Source organism: Tiliqua scincoides, chromosome 2, assembly GCF_035046505.1.
Source record: "Tiliqua scincoides isolate rTilSci1 chromosome 2, rTilSci1.hap2, whole genome shotgun sequence".
NCBI lineage: Eukaryota > Metazoa > Chordata > Lepidosauria > Squamata > Scincidae > Tiliqua > Tiliqua scincoides.
The window spans coordinates 134,263,327-134,280,058 of NC_089822.1; the positions used below are offsets into that span (position 1 = coordinate 134,263,327).

Below are 16,732 nucleotides of genomic sequence, written 5' to 3' on the forward strand. Positions count from 1 at the left end.
GCATAAAACCAGGGGGTAGGGGGGCTTAGCTCTCATGCCCACCCATATCTGTTGTGATCGTGTACCCAAGGTGCACTATTTATTCTTTTTTAAAAAAACTTCAATTTAAAGCCAATTGACCTATTAAAAAAGGCAAATAGTGAACAGGGGACGACAACAGGACCCTGATTTGGAACAGAAATAAAATAGAAAGTCCTCTGGCCCCTGCTATAGTTTTGCCTTCCCCTCACACATGCTATTCAATTACAAGAAACAAGAAAAAAATAAGGGCCAAACACACACATTTATTGCAACATGTAGTTTGGCCCTCAGTTTGAGATCAACCATTGAAAAAATGATGAAGAGCTTGTTTCCATAGCACAGGGGGATGGGGTGCCCTGATCTGCCCTCCAAGCTTAGTGTGTGGGATCCAAATCAGATGCCTTGCTCTCCACTAAGGGGCAATACAATGGAATGATTTTTGATGAAAAAAATAAAAAATCATTGTGGCTCACTACAAAGAAGGCAGGGTTGGCCCATCCATGAGGCCAACTGAAGTGGTACCTCTGGCAGCAGATTGACTGGGAGTGCCCAATTCTGTTTGCCTGCTTACCTCCACTGATCCTCTTCCTCCTTCTCTTCCCACTTCCTGAACTGGAAAAGGGGAACACAGCAGAAGTATAGTGGTGGGCTAAAGTTTCAGAGAAGCAGAAGCTGGCATATCATCAGGTAAGGGAGTGGGTGTTGGCACCAGCCCTGAAAACAGGATACTCTGCCTTAATCCTTCCTCAGCCCTATGCCAACATAGAGCACATTTTAAGGTATGGAGTGGGTTAAGTAAGGTGGTATATAGAGAAGGATGATCCTCAGGACACAACTCCCCCTGTCCCTGGGGTTGGCCTCTCAGGAGTTAACTCCTCAGGAAAAAAACAAGGATAAAACCAGGCCCCTCAGTGCTTTGAGGCCTCTGAGGATATTTGTCACCACAGCATTTTGGAGAAGAGGTTTAGTCAGAGCTGTTTAACAGGCCCTAATTCTCTCTGGGCTCCAGGGGATTTGCCAGGCGGCCTGATGATTGGGCAGGCAGGGGAAAAATGGCCAGGCCTGAAAGCAATGAGTACAATGAGACTTGCTGGGCTCAGCACTTCAGCAGGCCCAGGTTGTTCGAGGCACGGGGAGGAGAATCAACATACACGTCATTCTCTCAATTGAGCTTTCCCACTGTATTGTGCACCAGGTTTAAATGGGGTTGGCTTGGGCTGTTTATGAATTCCAAGCATGTGGCAAACAGTGCTAAGGGGCACAGCATCCTTTCAAGATGTCCACCACTTGGTGTTACATGGAGGGGCAAATGAGACACTGGCCTAGGAGATGACTTGTCTAGGAAGACCCAATAAGCCAGCAACAGAGCAGAGAATGGAGCCTAGGAAGCCTAGTTTCCATATCCTCAATTTCCAGCTCAATGACTACCATGCTCATCTTATCCCACTCCTCTTGTGCTGGCTCAGTGGAGGAACTCAGAAGTCCTGGCTTCCAATCCCACGTCTGCTAGACCCTCACACTCCCTAAGTTGGGGATAGAACCACAATTCCTGGCAGTGTTCAGTGCTCTCATTAACAGGCTCATATCCCAGTCCCACCTCAGTGCCAGGGCCCAAGAGTCATAAATATATGGAAGATGGCAACTGGGGAAGATGGCAAGGAAGCACTGATAGAGGCATTTACAGGAAGGCAAGAGGCTGGGATGCTGTTGCTGCCCACTGTCACCATCTCCTACTCGGTGCTGTGTTCCCCCTTGCACTGGGGTTTGGCAGGCGTGGGAGCAGAGAGTGAAGAACGAGACATGCTGGCAACCTCCACCATCTCAATGTCACGGCAGGTCAGACAGGCAACAAACTTGTCCCGTGAAGCGCTGCTAGCAAAGAAGAACTCATAGGATACTCCAGCCAGGACTGCACCCAGGATGGGGCCAAGCCAATACACCTGGAAGGCAGGAAAGAAAAAGAGGGTGAGAACACATATGGTGGGTTTTGAACCAATACGTCAGCCATGGGTAGGGTGTCCCAGAGAGAGAAGATGACAGCAGAACTACCAGAATTGGTGGGGGGAAACTGAGATGATTTGTGGGGTGGAAATGGGGAGGAACTGAAATGACTTAAGTGTTCAGAAGGAACTGAGATGATTTGTAGGGTGGAGTTGGCTGTAGGAAAACACTAAATAAGGTGAGGCTCAGTCAAGATATGTGAAGACACAGAGTAAAGGTACTGGTGTAAGTGATGGCAAACACATGTTGAAGAAAAACACAGTTATAGTACCGGGGGCTGGTAAGCAGTCTGGATCCCTGGATCCTACAATATCAGTACATCTGTTCCAGGGAGTAAAATTCACTTAACCCATTTCTGCCCAGCCCACAGGTGTACACATTTGATCCCTGTTGCATATATGCAATGTTGGGCAGAAATGGCTTAACCAGAAAAGGGGCAGTATCCACTCACCCAATGATGCTCCCAGATTCCAGTTACAACAGCTGGTCCCAATGATCGGGCTGGGTTCATGCTACCTCCAGAGAACATGCCCTGCAGAGAGATTATATTAGTATGGCTGGTGGCAGTGGCTCCCTCCTTTGGAATACTGTCCCATGAGTTGGTCACATCCGTTATGGAAAAATCTGTGCCTTCCTTCTAAGGAGTGGTTCCCAAACTGTGAGCTGTGGCTTCCCAGGGAGCTGCAGAAACCAGCCAGAGCCACAGAATCCTCATGAAAAACCTACTGCCCTATACAATGTATAGGATTGTAGCCCTAATGGGGAGCTGCAGTCAATGGTCCAATAGATCAAGGGAGCTGCCAGTTGAAAAAGTTTGAGGACCACTCCTTCTAGCTGATACTCCCAGTCACTGATACTCAATTTATCTCTTCTAAAGAGTCCTTTAGTACTAAATATTTGGTCTACGTGGTGTGTAGGTTTCTGTATTAAAAAACAACCCACCATTCTGCAGCCAGAATCTCCAAATCTGAGATCTGAGTAAATTATGCAATTATGCATGAATTTACTTCCAAATTTAGGCTCAAACTAGACATTATGTGAGAGATCTGTGATTGGATCTCTTGATGTATTTTTTTTTTAAAGTAGCCACATTCTTTGCTAATCTAGAGGGCTTAGCAAAGGGGCTTTGAGGGCTAATCTAGACATTTGAGGGCTTTGAGGGCTAATCTAGACATTTTCTGAGTCGCTTAGGCACAGGAGTCCTGTACCTCTGCATATCTAGCAAAAGTATATACTGCAAAGCAGAAGGACATCAGGCTCACCCAAGTGGAGTTTTGGAATCACTTCTGGTTCATAAAACAGAATACTGACGCAAATGACATATGTCTGAGATGTACGTTACCTGACCACACCTGTAAAAAGTAATCTTCAAATCAGCCCTCTTTTACATCATGTAGGAGTCTTGAGGTGACAGCTTCAATTTATGTACCCAGACTACTGCGGAGACTCATGCCACTGATCTAGAATTTCCAGCCTACATCTCAGAGCTACATCTCTGTTTTGCTGTGAGGGCTCTTACCGCAGCTAGTGCTCCCACTATCACAGAAAAGCCAATGGCCAGGGTGCCAGGCTCCCCCAGCTCACGCTTCCGATGGTCTTCTACAGCAAAGATGGTGAGAGCCAGCTGGAAAGTGGAGAAGGCCTCCATTCCCAGCGCCTGTCCAGCATTCCCCTCACTGCTGACCTAAATGGAAAGACGCAAGATATACGTTTTAGTTATTCCATTTTTTCTGCGAACTGCTTTGTGAACTTTTTTTGTTGAAAAGCAGTACTGTATATTAATATTATTAATAATAATGTTGGAAAGCAGACAAAGCTGAGAGTGGGGGTTGTGATCTCCTGGCCAGCAGGGCCACTCTGAGTCATAGAAAGGACATTCATTGTTTCACCAATGTAATAAACTATGTAGCAGTACAAATTGTTTATTAAATTAGACAATAGGTTAATATGTCTTTAAAACCACAACCTGATGCACACTTGGGAGTAAATCTTACTGAACACAATGGAACTTACTTCTGCGTAAACTTACTGTATATTGGATTGCACCTCTTCACATTTGAAGCCTTCTCAAATGGTTATCGGAAACCAAGAATCTTGATGATGCAATCCATAAAGATGAATGAAACCTACTCTGTGAACTAATTTTTTTGACTGAGTGAATATTAAGGTTTGGATCTCGTATGCAAAGAAGGAGTTTCCATTTGTTATATGTATAAATGTAATTTATTCTTTGTTGTATCGTAAAGAGTCTAAGTAACAAAAATACTATATGATGTGTTATTAAATGGGAAATATTAGATTAATAATAAGATCATTTGTGTTATACTGTTTTACATTTAGATAACTTGAAGATGGCTACAGTATAAGCTGACTAGACTTATTCAGGCATTGATGCCCTTGCAACTTTGTATGTTTATCTTACTTTTGAAGGTTAAACTTTTTTTAAAACCTTTTAGTTTGTGTTCATCATAATGGGAAGTAGTTTGGGGAATCTAAGCAGATCCCTGCTCAAAGGGATATTCCCACATTGTTTAGAATTATTATTATACTATTATTATTAACAGTATCTATATAGGAGTATCTATATTTTGTATAGGAGTATCTATAGTATCTATATAGGAGGGAGGATCTATATAGGAGGGAGGATGAACGAAAATGGCCAACGCCTGCTAGAGTTTTGCTGTCATCACGGTCTCTGTGTCAGCAACACATTCTTCAACACAAAGCCCCAACATAGAGTCTCTTGGAGACATCCAAGATCAAAGCACTGGCACCAGCTCGACCTGATCCTCACCAGACGCTCCAGCCTTCCCAGCATCAAGATCACACGCAGTTATCATGGTGCTGCCTGCGACACTGACCACTCCCTGGTGTGCAGCAGAGTGAAACTGCAAACAAAGCGACTGTATCACACGAAAAAGGAAGGAAGACCTCGCATTGATACCAGCAAGACCCGGGATCAGAGAAAAGTGGAGGAATTTGCACAAGCGCTTGAGGAATCTCTTCCAGGCCCGGCCGACGCAAACGCATCCAGCAGATGGGAACATTTCAAGAATACCGTTTACAACACCGCCTTGTCCATATTCGGCAAGAAGACCAACAAGGCGGCAGACTGGTTTGAAGCCCACTCTGAGGAGTTGACACCAGTCATTGAGGAAAAGAGGAGAGCTCAAGCAGCATACAAGGTCTGTCCCAGTGAGCGCAACCTGCAGGTCCTCCGAACTGCTCGCAGCAAAGTCCAACAGACTGCCAGGAGATGTGCTAACGACTACTGGCTCCAGCTCTGTTCCGAGATACAGATAGCAGCTGACACGGGCAACATCAAGGGGATGTATGATGGTATCAAGCAGGCCCTAGGTCCAACACAGAAGAAAATTGCCCCTCTGAAGTCTGCCACAGGCGAGGTCATCCAGGATCGGGCGCAGCAGATGGAACGCTGGGTGCAGCACTACTCTGAGCTATATTCCAGAGAAAATGTAGTCACCGAAGAAGCACTGAACAACATTGAGTGCCTGCCTGTGCTGGAAGAGCTTGACAGTGAACCAACCCTAGAAGAACTTCACGTGGCCCTGGACTCCCTTGCCTTTGGCAAGGCACCTGGAAAAGACAGCATCCCTGCTGAAGTCCTAAAATGCTGCAAAGAGATCATCGTCACTGAGCTGCATGAAATCCTCTGTCTCTGCTGGAGAGAAGGTGGAGTACCTCAAGACATGAGGGATGCAAACATCATCACGCTGTACAAGAACAAAGGTGACAGGGGTGACTGCAACAACTACCGCGGCATCTCTCTCCTTAGCGTTGTAGGAAAGCTGTTTGCCCGAGTTGTACTAAAGAGGCTCCAGGTACTTGCAGAGAGCGTCTATCCAGAATCGCAGTGTGGATTCCGAGCCAACAGGTCCACCACTGATATGGTATTCTCCCTTAGACAACTGCAGGAGAAATGCAGGGAACAACGACAGCCACTCTTTATAGCCTTCATAGATCTCACAAAGGCTTTCGACCTGGTCAGCAGAGACGGCCTCTTCAAGATTCTCCCCAAGATTGGATGTCCACCCAGGCTCCTCAGCATCATCAGATCCTTCCACAAGGACATGAAGGGCACTGTTGTCTTCGATGGCTCCACATCAGACCCTTTTGACATCCGAAGCGGAGTGAAGCAGGGCTGTGTTCTTGCACCAACCTTGTTTGGGATTTTCTTCGCTGTCCTGCTGAAGCAGGCCTTTGGAACTGCAACAGAAGGCATCTATCTCCGGACCAGATCAGACGGAAAGCTCTTCAACCTCTCCAGACTGAGAGCAAAATCCAAAGTCCAGCTGAAATGTCTGCGTGACTTCCTCTTTGCCGACGATGCAGCTGTCACTACCCACTCTGCCAAAGATCTCCAGCAGCTCATGGATCGTTTTAGCAAGGCCTGCCAAGATTTTGGACTGACAATCAGCCTGAAGAAAACACAGGTCATGGTTCAGGATGTGGACTCACCTCCCTGCATTACAATCTCTGAGCATGAACTGGAGGTTGTCCATGACTTTGTGTACCTTGGCTCAACGATCTCCGACACTCATTCTCTCGATGCCGAGCTAAACAGGCGCATCGGTAAAGCAGCTACCACGTTTTCCAGACTCACAAAGAGAGTCTGGTCCAACAAGAAGCTGACGGAACATACCAAGATCCAGGTCTACAGAGCTTGCGTCCTGAGTACACTTCTGTACTGCAGCGAGTCATGGACTCTTCGCCCACAACAGGAGAGGAAACTGAGCGCTTTCCACATGCGCTGCCTCCGACGCATCCTCGGCATCACCTGGCAGGACAAAGTTCCAAACAACACAGTCCTGGAACGTGCTGGAATCCCTAGCATGTATTCACTGCTGAAACAGAGACGCCTGCGTTGGCTTGGTCATGTCGTGAGAATGGATGATGGCCGGATCCCAAAGGATCTCCTCTATGGAGAACTCGTGCAAGGAAAGCGCCCTACAGGTAGACCACAGCTGCGATACAAGGACATCTGCAAGAGGGATCTGAAGGCCTTAGGGATGGACCTCAACAAGTGGGAAACCCTGGCCTCTGAGCGGCCCGCTTGGAGGCAGGCTGTGCAGCATGGCCTTTCCCAGTTTGAAGAGACACTTTGCCAACAGTCTGAGGCTAAGAGGCAAAGAAGGAAGGCCCATAGCCAGGGAGACAGACCAGGGACAGACTGCACTTGCTCCCGGTGTGGAAGGGATTGTCACTCCCGGATTGGCCTTTTCAGCCACACTAGACGCTGTGCCAGAACCACCTTTCAGAGCGCGATACCATAGTCTTTCGAGACTGAAGGTTGCCAATACAGTATCTATATACCGCTTTTCAACTAAAAGTTCACAAAGCAGTTTACAGAGAAAAATCAAATAACTAAATGGCTCCCTGTCCCAAAAGGGCTCACAATCTAAAAAGATGCAAAAGAACACGAGCAGACAGCCACTAGAACAGACACTGCTGGGGTGAGGAGGGCCAGTTACTCTCCCCCTGCTAAAAAAAGAAGCACCCACTTGAAAAAGTGCCTCTTACCCAATTAGCAGGGGTTAATTAAAATTTGGTGAATGAAGCTGAGACAGCTAAGTAGCCTGCAGAAAAAGGGGAGACTGAAGGTAGCCAATTGAATGTCATTAAGAATGCAGTGGACTTCTGGAGAAAAGTCAGCAAAGTGACAGATTCAGCCAGGGCTGGAACACACATGGGGCCAACTGAGGCAGTTGCCTCAGCCAGCAGATTGTTGGAGTGTGCCCACCTCCATGTGCCCATTTATTACCACTTCCCTTCCTCCTGGACTCTTGGGAAAGGGAGGCATGGAATGGAAGAGAAAGTGGGAAGGAGAGTGGTGGGCTGAAGTGTCAGTCACACTATAGGCCACCATTGTTTCTCCTCCACACCTCTTCTTCTGCTCCACCCCCCTCTTCCTTTTCCACTCCAGGGAAAGGGAGCAGCAGAGGCTGGCACATCACCTGGTAAGGGGGAGGCTTTTGACACTGTCTCAGGTGTCTTGGGTCAGCCTGGATTCAGCTTCTGGGCTACTGAAGGCAGGGAAAGGCAAAACTGGCAGAGGAATAAGCACGTACCCAGCAAAATCACATCTCTTACTTGCTGAGACCAGTGATTGAGCTTCATTTGGAAGGGTCAAGGAGCCATTGACTGAGCTTCATTTGATCTGCTTTGGCCTATTGCTGCAAAGAGGCTTCATTGTCTGGCTTTTGTTTTATGTCTTTCCCTCATTTGGCAAGAGCTAGATCAGGGGTGTCAAACTCGTTTCAAACTGAGGGCCGAATAGCATTCATGTTGCCTGCCGAGAGCTGAAAATGATGTCATTAGGCAGGAAGTGATGTCATTAAACAGATCATAACCAAAAATAAGCACTTTTTCTCACTTAGGAACTCATTAGCTGCAAATGACCGAAGAGAAAATATGCAAATCTTGATCATATTTCAAGATATGGGAGAGCCCAATTTTCATGTGTGCTGCCCTTTCAGCAGTAACACCTCAGCACTACTCAGCAGTTGAGAGCCTGAGGGTAGGATAAAAAGCTTCCGCAGGCCGCATCCAGCCCCGGGCCTTATGTTTGGCACCCCTGAGCTAGATGATGGAGCACAAACCAAATCCCCACCTGTCTCATTTTTTAGGTTACCAATGTAAGACCCCTACAGGCTCCTGACTCACAGTGGGACATTGTGGCATCCCCATCCCGTGCCACCTCCTCCTAAGTCAGGGAAAGTCTATGCCTAAAGGATTGGGGAGCAACATCTCACCTCTCCAGTGGTGAGGAAAAGAGGCTCAAAGCATGGAGAATATGCTGCACAGGACTTTGTTGACACAGTTTGTTGTGGGAAGGGTACACAGATGAGGGCTCCTTCACAGCCCAAATGGGTCAGGCAGGGCCTTTGAGAAGAATTTCATCAGGTGGTACAAAGTTTCTTTTGGGCCCCTTCCCAAAAGAGGAGGGGGCAATGGGGGCAGGCAGAACGGAGGACAAAATAAGACAGGGGGAGGGTGCTGACAGCCAGAATAGTCTTTGGAGCCTGATCTACCAGGCTTCTTGATGCGGAGTCCAGGTCAACCCAACCATGCAGCATTGGCAGTGAGATAAATATGGAAAACAAAACATACTCCTAAGTCTTTCTGAAATCTTTGAAATATAGAAAATCAATTGCAGAAAATTAGCATCATCGTATTTATGCCAACACTAAAATGGACAGTGTCTGTGTGTACCAAAACTTACTTCTGCAGCAGCTGTAGCCCTGCAGCTGTGTCCCTGAGCTCTTATACACTCCTTCATGTCTATCAGAGCCACAAGCCAAAGAGCTACTGTAGCAGGCCAGTTTCCAGATTTGGCAGTGTTCAGGAGGGTTGTGGATGCATTTCAGGGCCTGATGTGTATGGTTTGCAGCAGCAGTTACCTCTGCATGCCTGTGGTTGTGTCTCCAGCATCATACGCAGGCAGTGAGTTTGGGTGAGACAGGAAAATGTCAGATTCAAGAAACTTTCTGGGCCCCTTCCTTTGACTCCTGGGCCCCCTTTCTGACCCTGGGCCTGGGTTCAAATTACCCCTTTTACCCCCCTCTCCTAGGCCCTGGGGTCAGGGCCAACAATGTTAGATTGAAATGGGATAGCCCACCACCTAGCCTTCACTCCATGCAGGTGGTCGTTTTGCCTACTTATGCTGAGTCCTGGCATTGGTGGGGATGAAAGTGATGAGGGGTTAGCTGCCGCTCCTGTGGGGGCAAGATATCCAGCTCGGGGCCTTCCCTGGGGGCAACAGTTCTCTGTGGCTGCTGCAGCAGCAGCCTCAGCCAGCCAGGGTGGTGTCTTCTCTCTCTTTCTCCCTGATGCTTGTCTCCCCCTCTGGTCTCTCTTCCCCTGCCCTACCTTTCTTCCTTGCTGTCTGGTTCCTCACTCCTGTACTCTCCTTCTTCAAATGCCCCCTTTCCTCCTTTCCAAGAGGATCCCTTTGCCCCAGCCTTTTCTTTACATTCAAGATCCTCCTTTCTGTTCTCTATCCATCCTCCTCAACCTGGGCTTTTCATGCTTCTGCCACTTTCCTCCCTTTCTTGAAATAGGGCTGCTGCAGCTACTATCACCTCCAGTGGTAAAATCATTCCATGCCTCTGCTGGCTGTGGGAGAGGACAGAGTTCATTTTAATTTCTCTATATATCTTGAGGGGGGAGGAACCATAGAGAGGAAGGAGTGCAGCTTACCTTGGTGACCAATTGCCTGATGGATGAGGTGGGCAGCACTACGTAGAAGACACCTGATGCCATGATGGCACCCAGACACTGGGCCAGGATATAGCTTACAGCATGCAGGGCATCCAGTTTGCGGGTACACAGGAAGGCTACAGTGAGTGCTGGGTTGACTTGGGCTCCACTGATCTCACCAAAGCAATGTGCCAAGCTGATAGCCACCAGCCCTGCAGCAAGGGCTGGCTGGAGTGGAGAAGGGAGCACCGCTTGAGGACCAGCAGAGAATGAGGCACCAAGTACTACCCAGACAAAGATAAGGGTGCCAGCTGCTTCTGCCAGCAGGCAGCACCAGAACCGACGGTTCTGCAGTTCCTGAAATGGAGGGAATAAAAAATCACTAGCCATGAGCATAGCACACAAAAATGGTCAAGCAGTGGCGTAGCTAATGATCGTGTAGCCCAGTGCTGAGCTCAAAACGATGCCCCGGAAGTGATGTCTCACCTGGGCTTTTAAAAAAAATGAAAATGGGGGAAATCCATCTCCCCCCAACAGTTCGCCACCCACTTGCTCTGCCACCTCCCCCCAGGCCCCTCCCATATTAACACCTTATTGTTTCCCTGCTGTATCATAACACCTAATAGGCTCTCAGAACAATCAGTCTCATAGGTCAGTTTTGAGTTAAGAAAATCCAGTTTTTGTTACATAATGAAGTTGTGTTTTTATTTTCTGGTTATTTGGCTATAACCTTTGACAGAATGGCGATGTTTTGATGTGGTTTGTTTCATTGCATTCTGCATTAAATTCCGCATCAAATGATAACATAACATGATGGTATTACAGTATTTGAAAATACCATGGTTTTCACAATTTTGGCCACTATTGTCAAGCTCAGGTTGTTGCCCCCCCCAAACATGTTGCCCAGTGCAATTGCTACCTCTTGCATCCCCTTAGCTACACCACTGTGGTCAAGAGAGACTCACAGCTTGTTGAGATATGCATCACCACCACAATCTAGTCTTTTGGTTAACGTAAACAATACAATTCTCTTCCTCTGTTTTGACATGTCATCTCTCACCTGCATATGGTTAAAGTAAAACTCTTTCATCCCCCATTGATGACTATAGGGATTCTACTAATCCATGATCCCATAATAAAACATAATACTATATCTCTTTGTCCCAGTGACCCAAAATGGGGAAGTTGCAGCATCTCAAAGAAGTCAGTGACCTGAAAAAATATGCCCGTGATTATGAGCCAGAGGAGTCTGGCAGTTTCTTCACATCAAGGAGGCATTCTCAGCTAATGTCTGGTATTAACAGTGTATTCCTATGCAAGTTTATTCAGAAGCAAGTTCCACTGTGTACACTGGAATTTACCCCAGGAAAATGTGTACAAGATTACAGCCTCCTATCTGTCAGTTAATGATGGGCTTAGTGTAACATGTTTAAAAAGATGAAGACTATAGTCCAGTTCATTTGGCTATATTGGGGTAGAATTAGTAACAGATCCTAACCCAACTCTGAAGGCTGCCTTTAAAAATACTCCTTGATGCCCTGCCCTTTGGAGCTGCATCTGCTATCTTTTCAAAATGTTTCTTTCCTGATTCCAAACAGACTGATGCTGAATGCACTGAACAAACACACACCCTCTCTGCAACATTAAGGCTGCAATCCTAACCACACTTTCCTGAGAGTAGGCCGCATTGAATAAAATAGGACTTACTTCTGAGTAGACCTGGTTAGGCTTGTGCCCCAAGTCTCTTGCTTGCTTTGTGCAGGGCCATGAAGAAGAACCAACTGTTCCCATCTTAGCAACTGTAACTGCCATCTCACTGCCTTTGTAAAACAACACTTTTCTGCTTTTATAGCAGGAGATGGAGATCTACTCTGAAATGAGTAAAATTGTTTGCAGTCTTTTAGAAATGATGGAGAACATTTTAAAACTGGCTGACTGAGTTGAAACTCAAGGTAATGGAAACAGGTGTGCTTAGGGACCAGAGTGTAAGAAAAAGGACAAGACCTACTGATGGGAAGGCAGGAGGGGTGGATGAAATTGGGGTATACAGAAAACAGGTGAATCAAATGTGCAAGTAGGTAGACATACTATAGGAAAAGACAAGTAGATGGCAACTACAGGGTGGTGAAAATAGAGGTGGGGAAATGATGAAATCAAGCCATCAATTTTGTTGGCTGCCTCCAATACTCACAGAGGGATAATCTTACCTCCCGGATGCCCATGGTGACTGGATGGCAAAAAGTGTCTCTCTGAACTCGGTGATGGAAGGTGTTTTGCTGCTGTCATTAATGGCTTACCAAACCCTATCCTTCCCCCTCCCACTTCTCCTCCCTCGCCATCCTCTTAGATGAAGCACAATTGCAGTTCAGAGGAAGATGGAGAGCCAAAAGTAGAACTGAATATGGAGTTCATGAGATGTCCCAAGACATTCAAGTAGCGCCAAAATTTATAATCAATGTCATCAATACCTTATCATCGCACAGTTTCTTAGAATGACCTGAACACAGCTCTCCTAGGTTCCATGAACAGGCACCCTCTTATTAATCTGGTCCCTTGCACTCCAGTGAAAGAGAGGGAAATATCCTAAGACAAAAATCTAAACAAACAATTTTTTTTTAGAAAACAGCCTTTACAAACAATAATTGTGTACATGTTTATGTGGAGGGCACTTCAGGCAACATGTAGACTCAAAGGATGTCAAAGCAACAAGTTCCTTTGAACCTTATTCAGGAGCTCATCTGAAGAGGATTGTCATGGTTACCATTCTCCAGGCGACATTTGTTTCTGGATGATCAAGGAAGCCCTGGATGGATGTACATTCTAGGATGAATGGAGATTCTTGCTGAGATTAATTCTGCTGCTTTTGACAACCAGGACATTTTAACAAGTCCTGATGCAAAGATGCAAGAGAAATAGAGGAGGCTGCTGATGGAGTCTCTGCAGTAGTCTCTGCTCTGGGCGTGCTCCCTTCCAATGAAGGAGCATGATTACAGCAAAATGCATATAGAAACGTAAGGTAACAGGCCCCTGGGGGGGAGGGGAATTTTTATTGTTTCACATTTTAAAAAGCAAAATGTTCCCAAGTAGAAGAAAGAACTGTGCTTTTAATTTTATTTCAGAAAAAGTGTGCCCTGGTGGCTATCAGAATTTTGGGAATCACTGCTCTCTTTTCTACATTCCTAACACCAGTGGGATTCAGGCAGTGGTCTGAGTGATTACCTCCAAAGGTACAGGAACTTTAGAGACTCCATCCATTGCATGCTGTGTTTTGACAGTTCAGTAGAGCCCTATCCTAGTTTCTGTCAAGTCAGCAACTGGCTCAGCAAAAGCAAGGCCTTATTTTGACCTCTTGCTGGCATATGCTCTCCCTCTCTCTATTCATCTCTCCTTTCTTTGGCCAGCACTTGCTGACTTGCTGCAAAGAGCCAGAACAATCCTGTCAATGAAAAGATGGTAACAAAAGCCACCTCCCCACACCCGGCAGCAGTCATATGTCCCTGTCACATTTCATTAGTGTCCAGTTAAGTCGTCTAAGTCCAAAGTAACACCATGGTAGCCATTCTGAAGCTGGCCACAGAAAACAGGAGACAAGGTCTCCAACTTTCCACTGTGAAAATCTTGAGGAAGTTCCCAGTAAACTTCTCAACCTGAAATCCACAGAGTGCTCTTTGCAAACTGGGGCAGGGAAGACCAGAGAAGGATATTTATTGTTTTTGGTCACAGACCTATAAGCACTCACATCTTAGGTTTCCCAAACTGTGGGCTGCAATCCCACTGGTTCTGGAGAGAACTGGGCTCACTAAACCTGTGCTAGATTATCATGTTAGGTGTGGTGACATGAGCCTCAGCTCTCAGCCACAGTGGGGCCACCACCATCCACATCATTTATTCCTATTTCTTGAATGCCACTAATTTATGTTATCAGGAAGACCTTATATATTAGGAAGAAGGAAAGAAACAATACTGTGAATGACAGCTGGTGATCAAAACTGAACTCAGGTAGATGAGGTAGCACAATTCAAGGCATACCTGAAGCAGTATGCAAATGTTGTTTCCAGCATGGCTGACTTCGGGCGCAATCCTAACCCCTTATGTCAGTGCTTTCCAGCACTGACATAAGGCCAATGCAGTTCTGAGGTAAGAGAACAAACATTCCCTTACTTTGAGGAGGCCTCCGTGAGTGACACCCAACTGCAGGATGCAGCACATGTCCCATTGGCACCGCTGTGCTAGTGCTGGAAAGCACTAACAAAAGGGGTTAGGATTGTGCCCTTCCTGTAAAAACTGCGGTGACCAGTGTTTCTCAAACTGTGGGACTCACTAGGTGGGTCGTGAACCAATTTCATTACAATATTCATTACAATATTTTATTTTTAATCTATTAGACTGGTATGTGACTGCATTTGGGGAAATGTTACAGAACTGTACTTTTAACAGGCCATTCTATATATGCTTTTAACAATGGTAGTCAATGGGGCTTACTCCTGGGTAAGTGCAGGTAGGACTGCAGCCTAGGAGTGTAAAAAATTTTCCTGCTTGATGATGTCATTTCTGGTCATGACATCATTTCCAGTGGATCTTGACAGATTCTCTTTCTAAAAAGTGGGCCCCTGTGATAAAAGTTTGAGAACCACTGCGTAGTGCATTCCATAGTCCTCTGCAATGCAAAGGGTGCTCTAGGGCATACTCACACATGGGATTGTCCTTACCCAGCTTATAGTGACTGAAACAAACAAAAACACCCTTAGCCATCCCTGCTTTGGGGATAAACAATTGTCTGGGTAAATGGAGATTGCAAAGAATATAAAAACAATTTTTTCTTGAAATCAGTTCCCTTTTATTTAGATTTAGGTACTGATTATTTCTAAACATGCTATAAATTAGGTGAAGTTTAATTAGGTTCACCAAATTTGGGGGTTGTTAGTGAAACAAACATGACAGTGGTATCAGGGTCTGGCCTCTCTCTGGCCCTTTGCCTCCCAGGATCCACTTGACAGCAACTCCTCTCTGCCACCTAGGGTCAGCTCATCAGTATATCAGCGTGTCCTCAGTTCTCAGGTACTTCCGGTTTTTCGAACTGGCAGCCTCAGATCTTCAGGCATACAAGGCGGCAGCTCTACCAACTGAGCCAGACCTCCTCCTCAATTCAGAGCACAATCCTAATCCTAACCCTAACCCTAATCCTAACCCTGCACTAGTACATGGGCTGCATGGTCTGCGCTGTAACCAATGCAAGGTTGGAGGCTGCTGGAGATCACTTTTGGGTAAGGGGATATTTTTCCCCTTATGCTGTGTAACACTCCAGCCTCTGAAGTATCAGACCTGTCACATTTCAAAAATATAAGACAAAGATTGCTCAATTTATTGGCAGTTTAAAAAGGCATTAGCCCTTAACTTGTCATGTTGGCATCCTTCAGTCTCGGAAGACCATGGTGTCACGCTCTGAATGGTGGCTCTGGAACAGAGTGTCCTCTCCAGTGCGCAAAGCCTGGGTAAAGTAGGTATGGAGGATAGGCTATTACCCATGCAGCAAATCCCCCCTCTCCACGTCGCTGAAATGGTCCAATGGAAAGGCAGAAGCCAATACGGTTGGTTCCAGCGGCGTCGCAGGAGTTGCCAGAACGTGACTGTGTTCAGCCATGAACTGCCTCAGGGACTCCGGCTCCGGATTGTTAACTTGTCAACATGTCATTAATATATGTATTGGACACCATTTTGCTTTTTAAAAAATTCACTCTGCCAGGAATGCGAGTCTCACCCCAGCAAATTTGCAATCTGCATGATCTAACAATTTGATACTGCATGTTTGTTTCACTGACGGTCCCATGGACCATGATTTTTTGTACATTTGCTGATAGAACAGCATTTAAGTTTTGGAAACCAATGTCTGGGCTTCATAGACCTAACTATCTGTAACTACAGGTGATCTGAAAGCTATAGTTTTCAGTGGGAATACATTCTGCCCTATGATGCACTCATGTCTACCCTGTCAAGCAACAGTAATTTACAACCAGGTTAATTTGAGAAATAAAAAGTTCTACATTGCTCTCATTTCAGCAGAAAACAAACTATTGCTGTCTCCCTGCTTTGTCCCCAAGCAGAAAAAAAACCCTGCTGTCCCATATTCCTGACTTAAGGATATATGTACGATGCTGTGTTGGAAAAGGAACAGGACCCAACTATTTCTTCCCAGGAGGACTAAAAGTGATTACTCCTGAACAATTTGCACTGATACTATTGAGAAACCATGGGAAACAGGAATAACTACTGCTAGATCTTTCTGCAGTAATTTAACACTGCACTAATACAAACTGTAGTAGATTCAAAAAGACAAGCAAACCAGAAAGCAAGCAAGCAAGCAAACTGTCAAATATCACCACTGTGAGTACATTCTTGAAATCTGTACTGAATGTACATAGGGAAGGGCATTTCTGTTTTCCTGAATTTATCCCTTCATCATGTCACACACAACTTAATTTCCAGTGTGCTG

General features: G+C 46.0%; 1 protein-coding gene across 1 annotated transcript; it reads right to left on the bottom strand.

Annotated features, from left to right (window-relative positions):
• Positions 1-1,751: 1,751 nt before the first annotated feature.
• Positions 1,752-12,464, bottom strand: LOC136638841 (aquaporin-4-like). Its single transcript, XM_066612870.1, has 5 exons — positions 12,450-12,464; positions 10,243-10,599; positions 3,542-3,706; positions 2,474-2,554; positions 1,752-1,961 (listed from the first exon to the last, which is right to left on the bottom strand). The coding sequence occupies exons 1-5, from the start codon at positions 12,462-12,464 to the stop codon at positions 1,752-1,754; spliced, it is 828 nt and encodes a 275-aa protein (XP_066468967.1).
• Between the last annotated feature and the right edge of the window lie 4,268 nt (positions 12,465-16,732).

Excerpts from the sequence above, each read along its gene's own strand:
- LOC136638841 (XM_066612870.1), bottom strand. Across the intron at positions 3,707-10,242 it reads TCAGGCAATTGGTCACCAAG|GTCAGCAGTGAGGGGAATGC; the intron begins GTAAGCTGCACT and ends CTTTCCATTTAG. Across the intron at positions 2,555-3,541 it reads TAGTGGGAGCACTAGCTGCG|GGCATGTTCTCTGGAGGTAG; the intron begins GTAAGAGCCCTC and ends ATCTCTCTGCAG.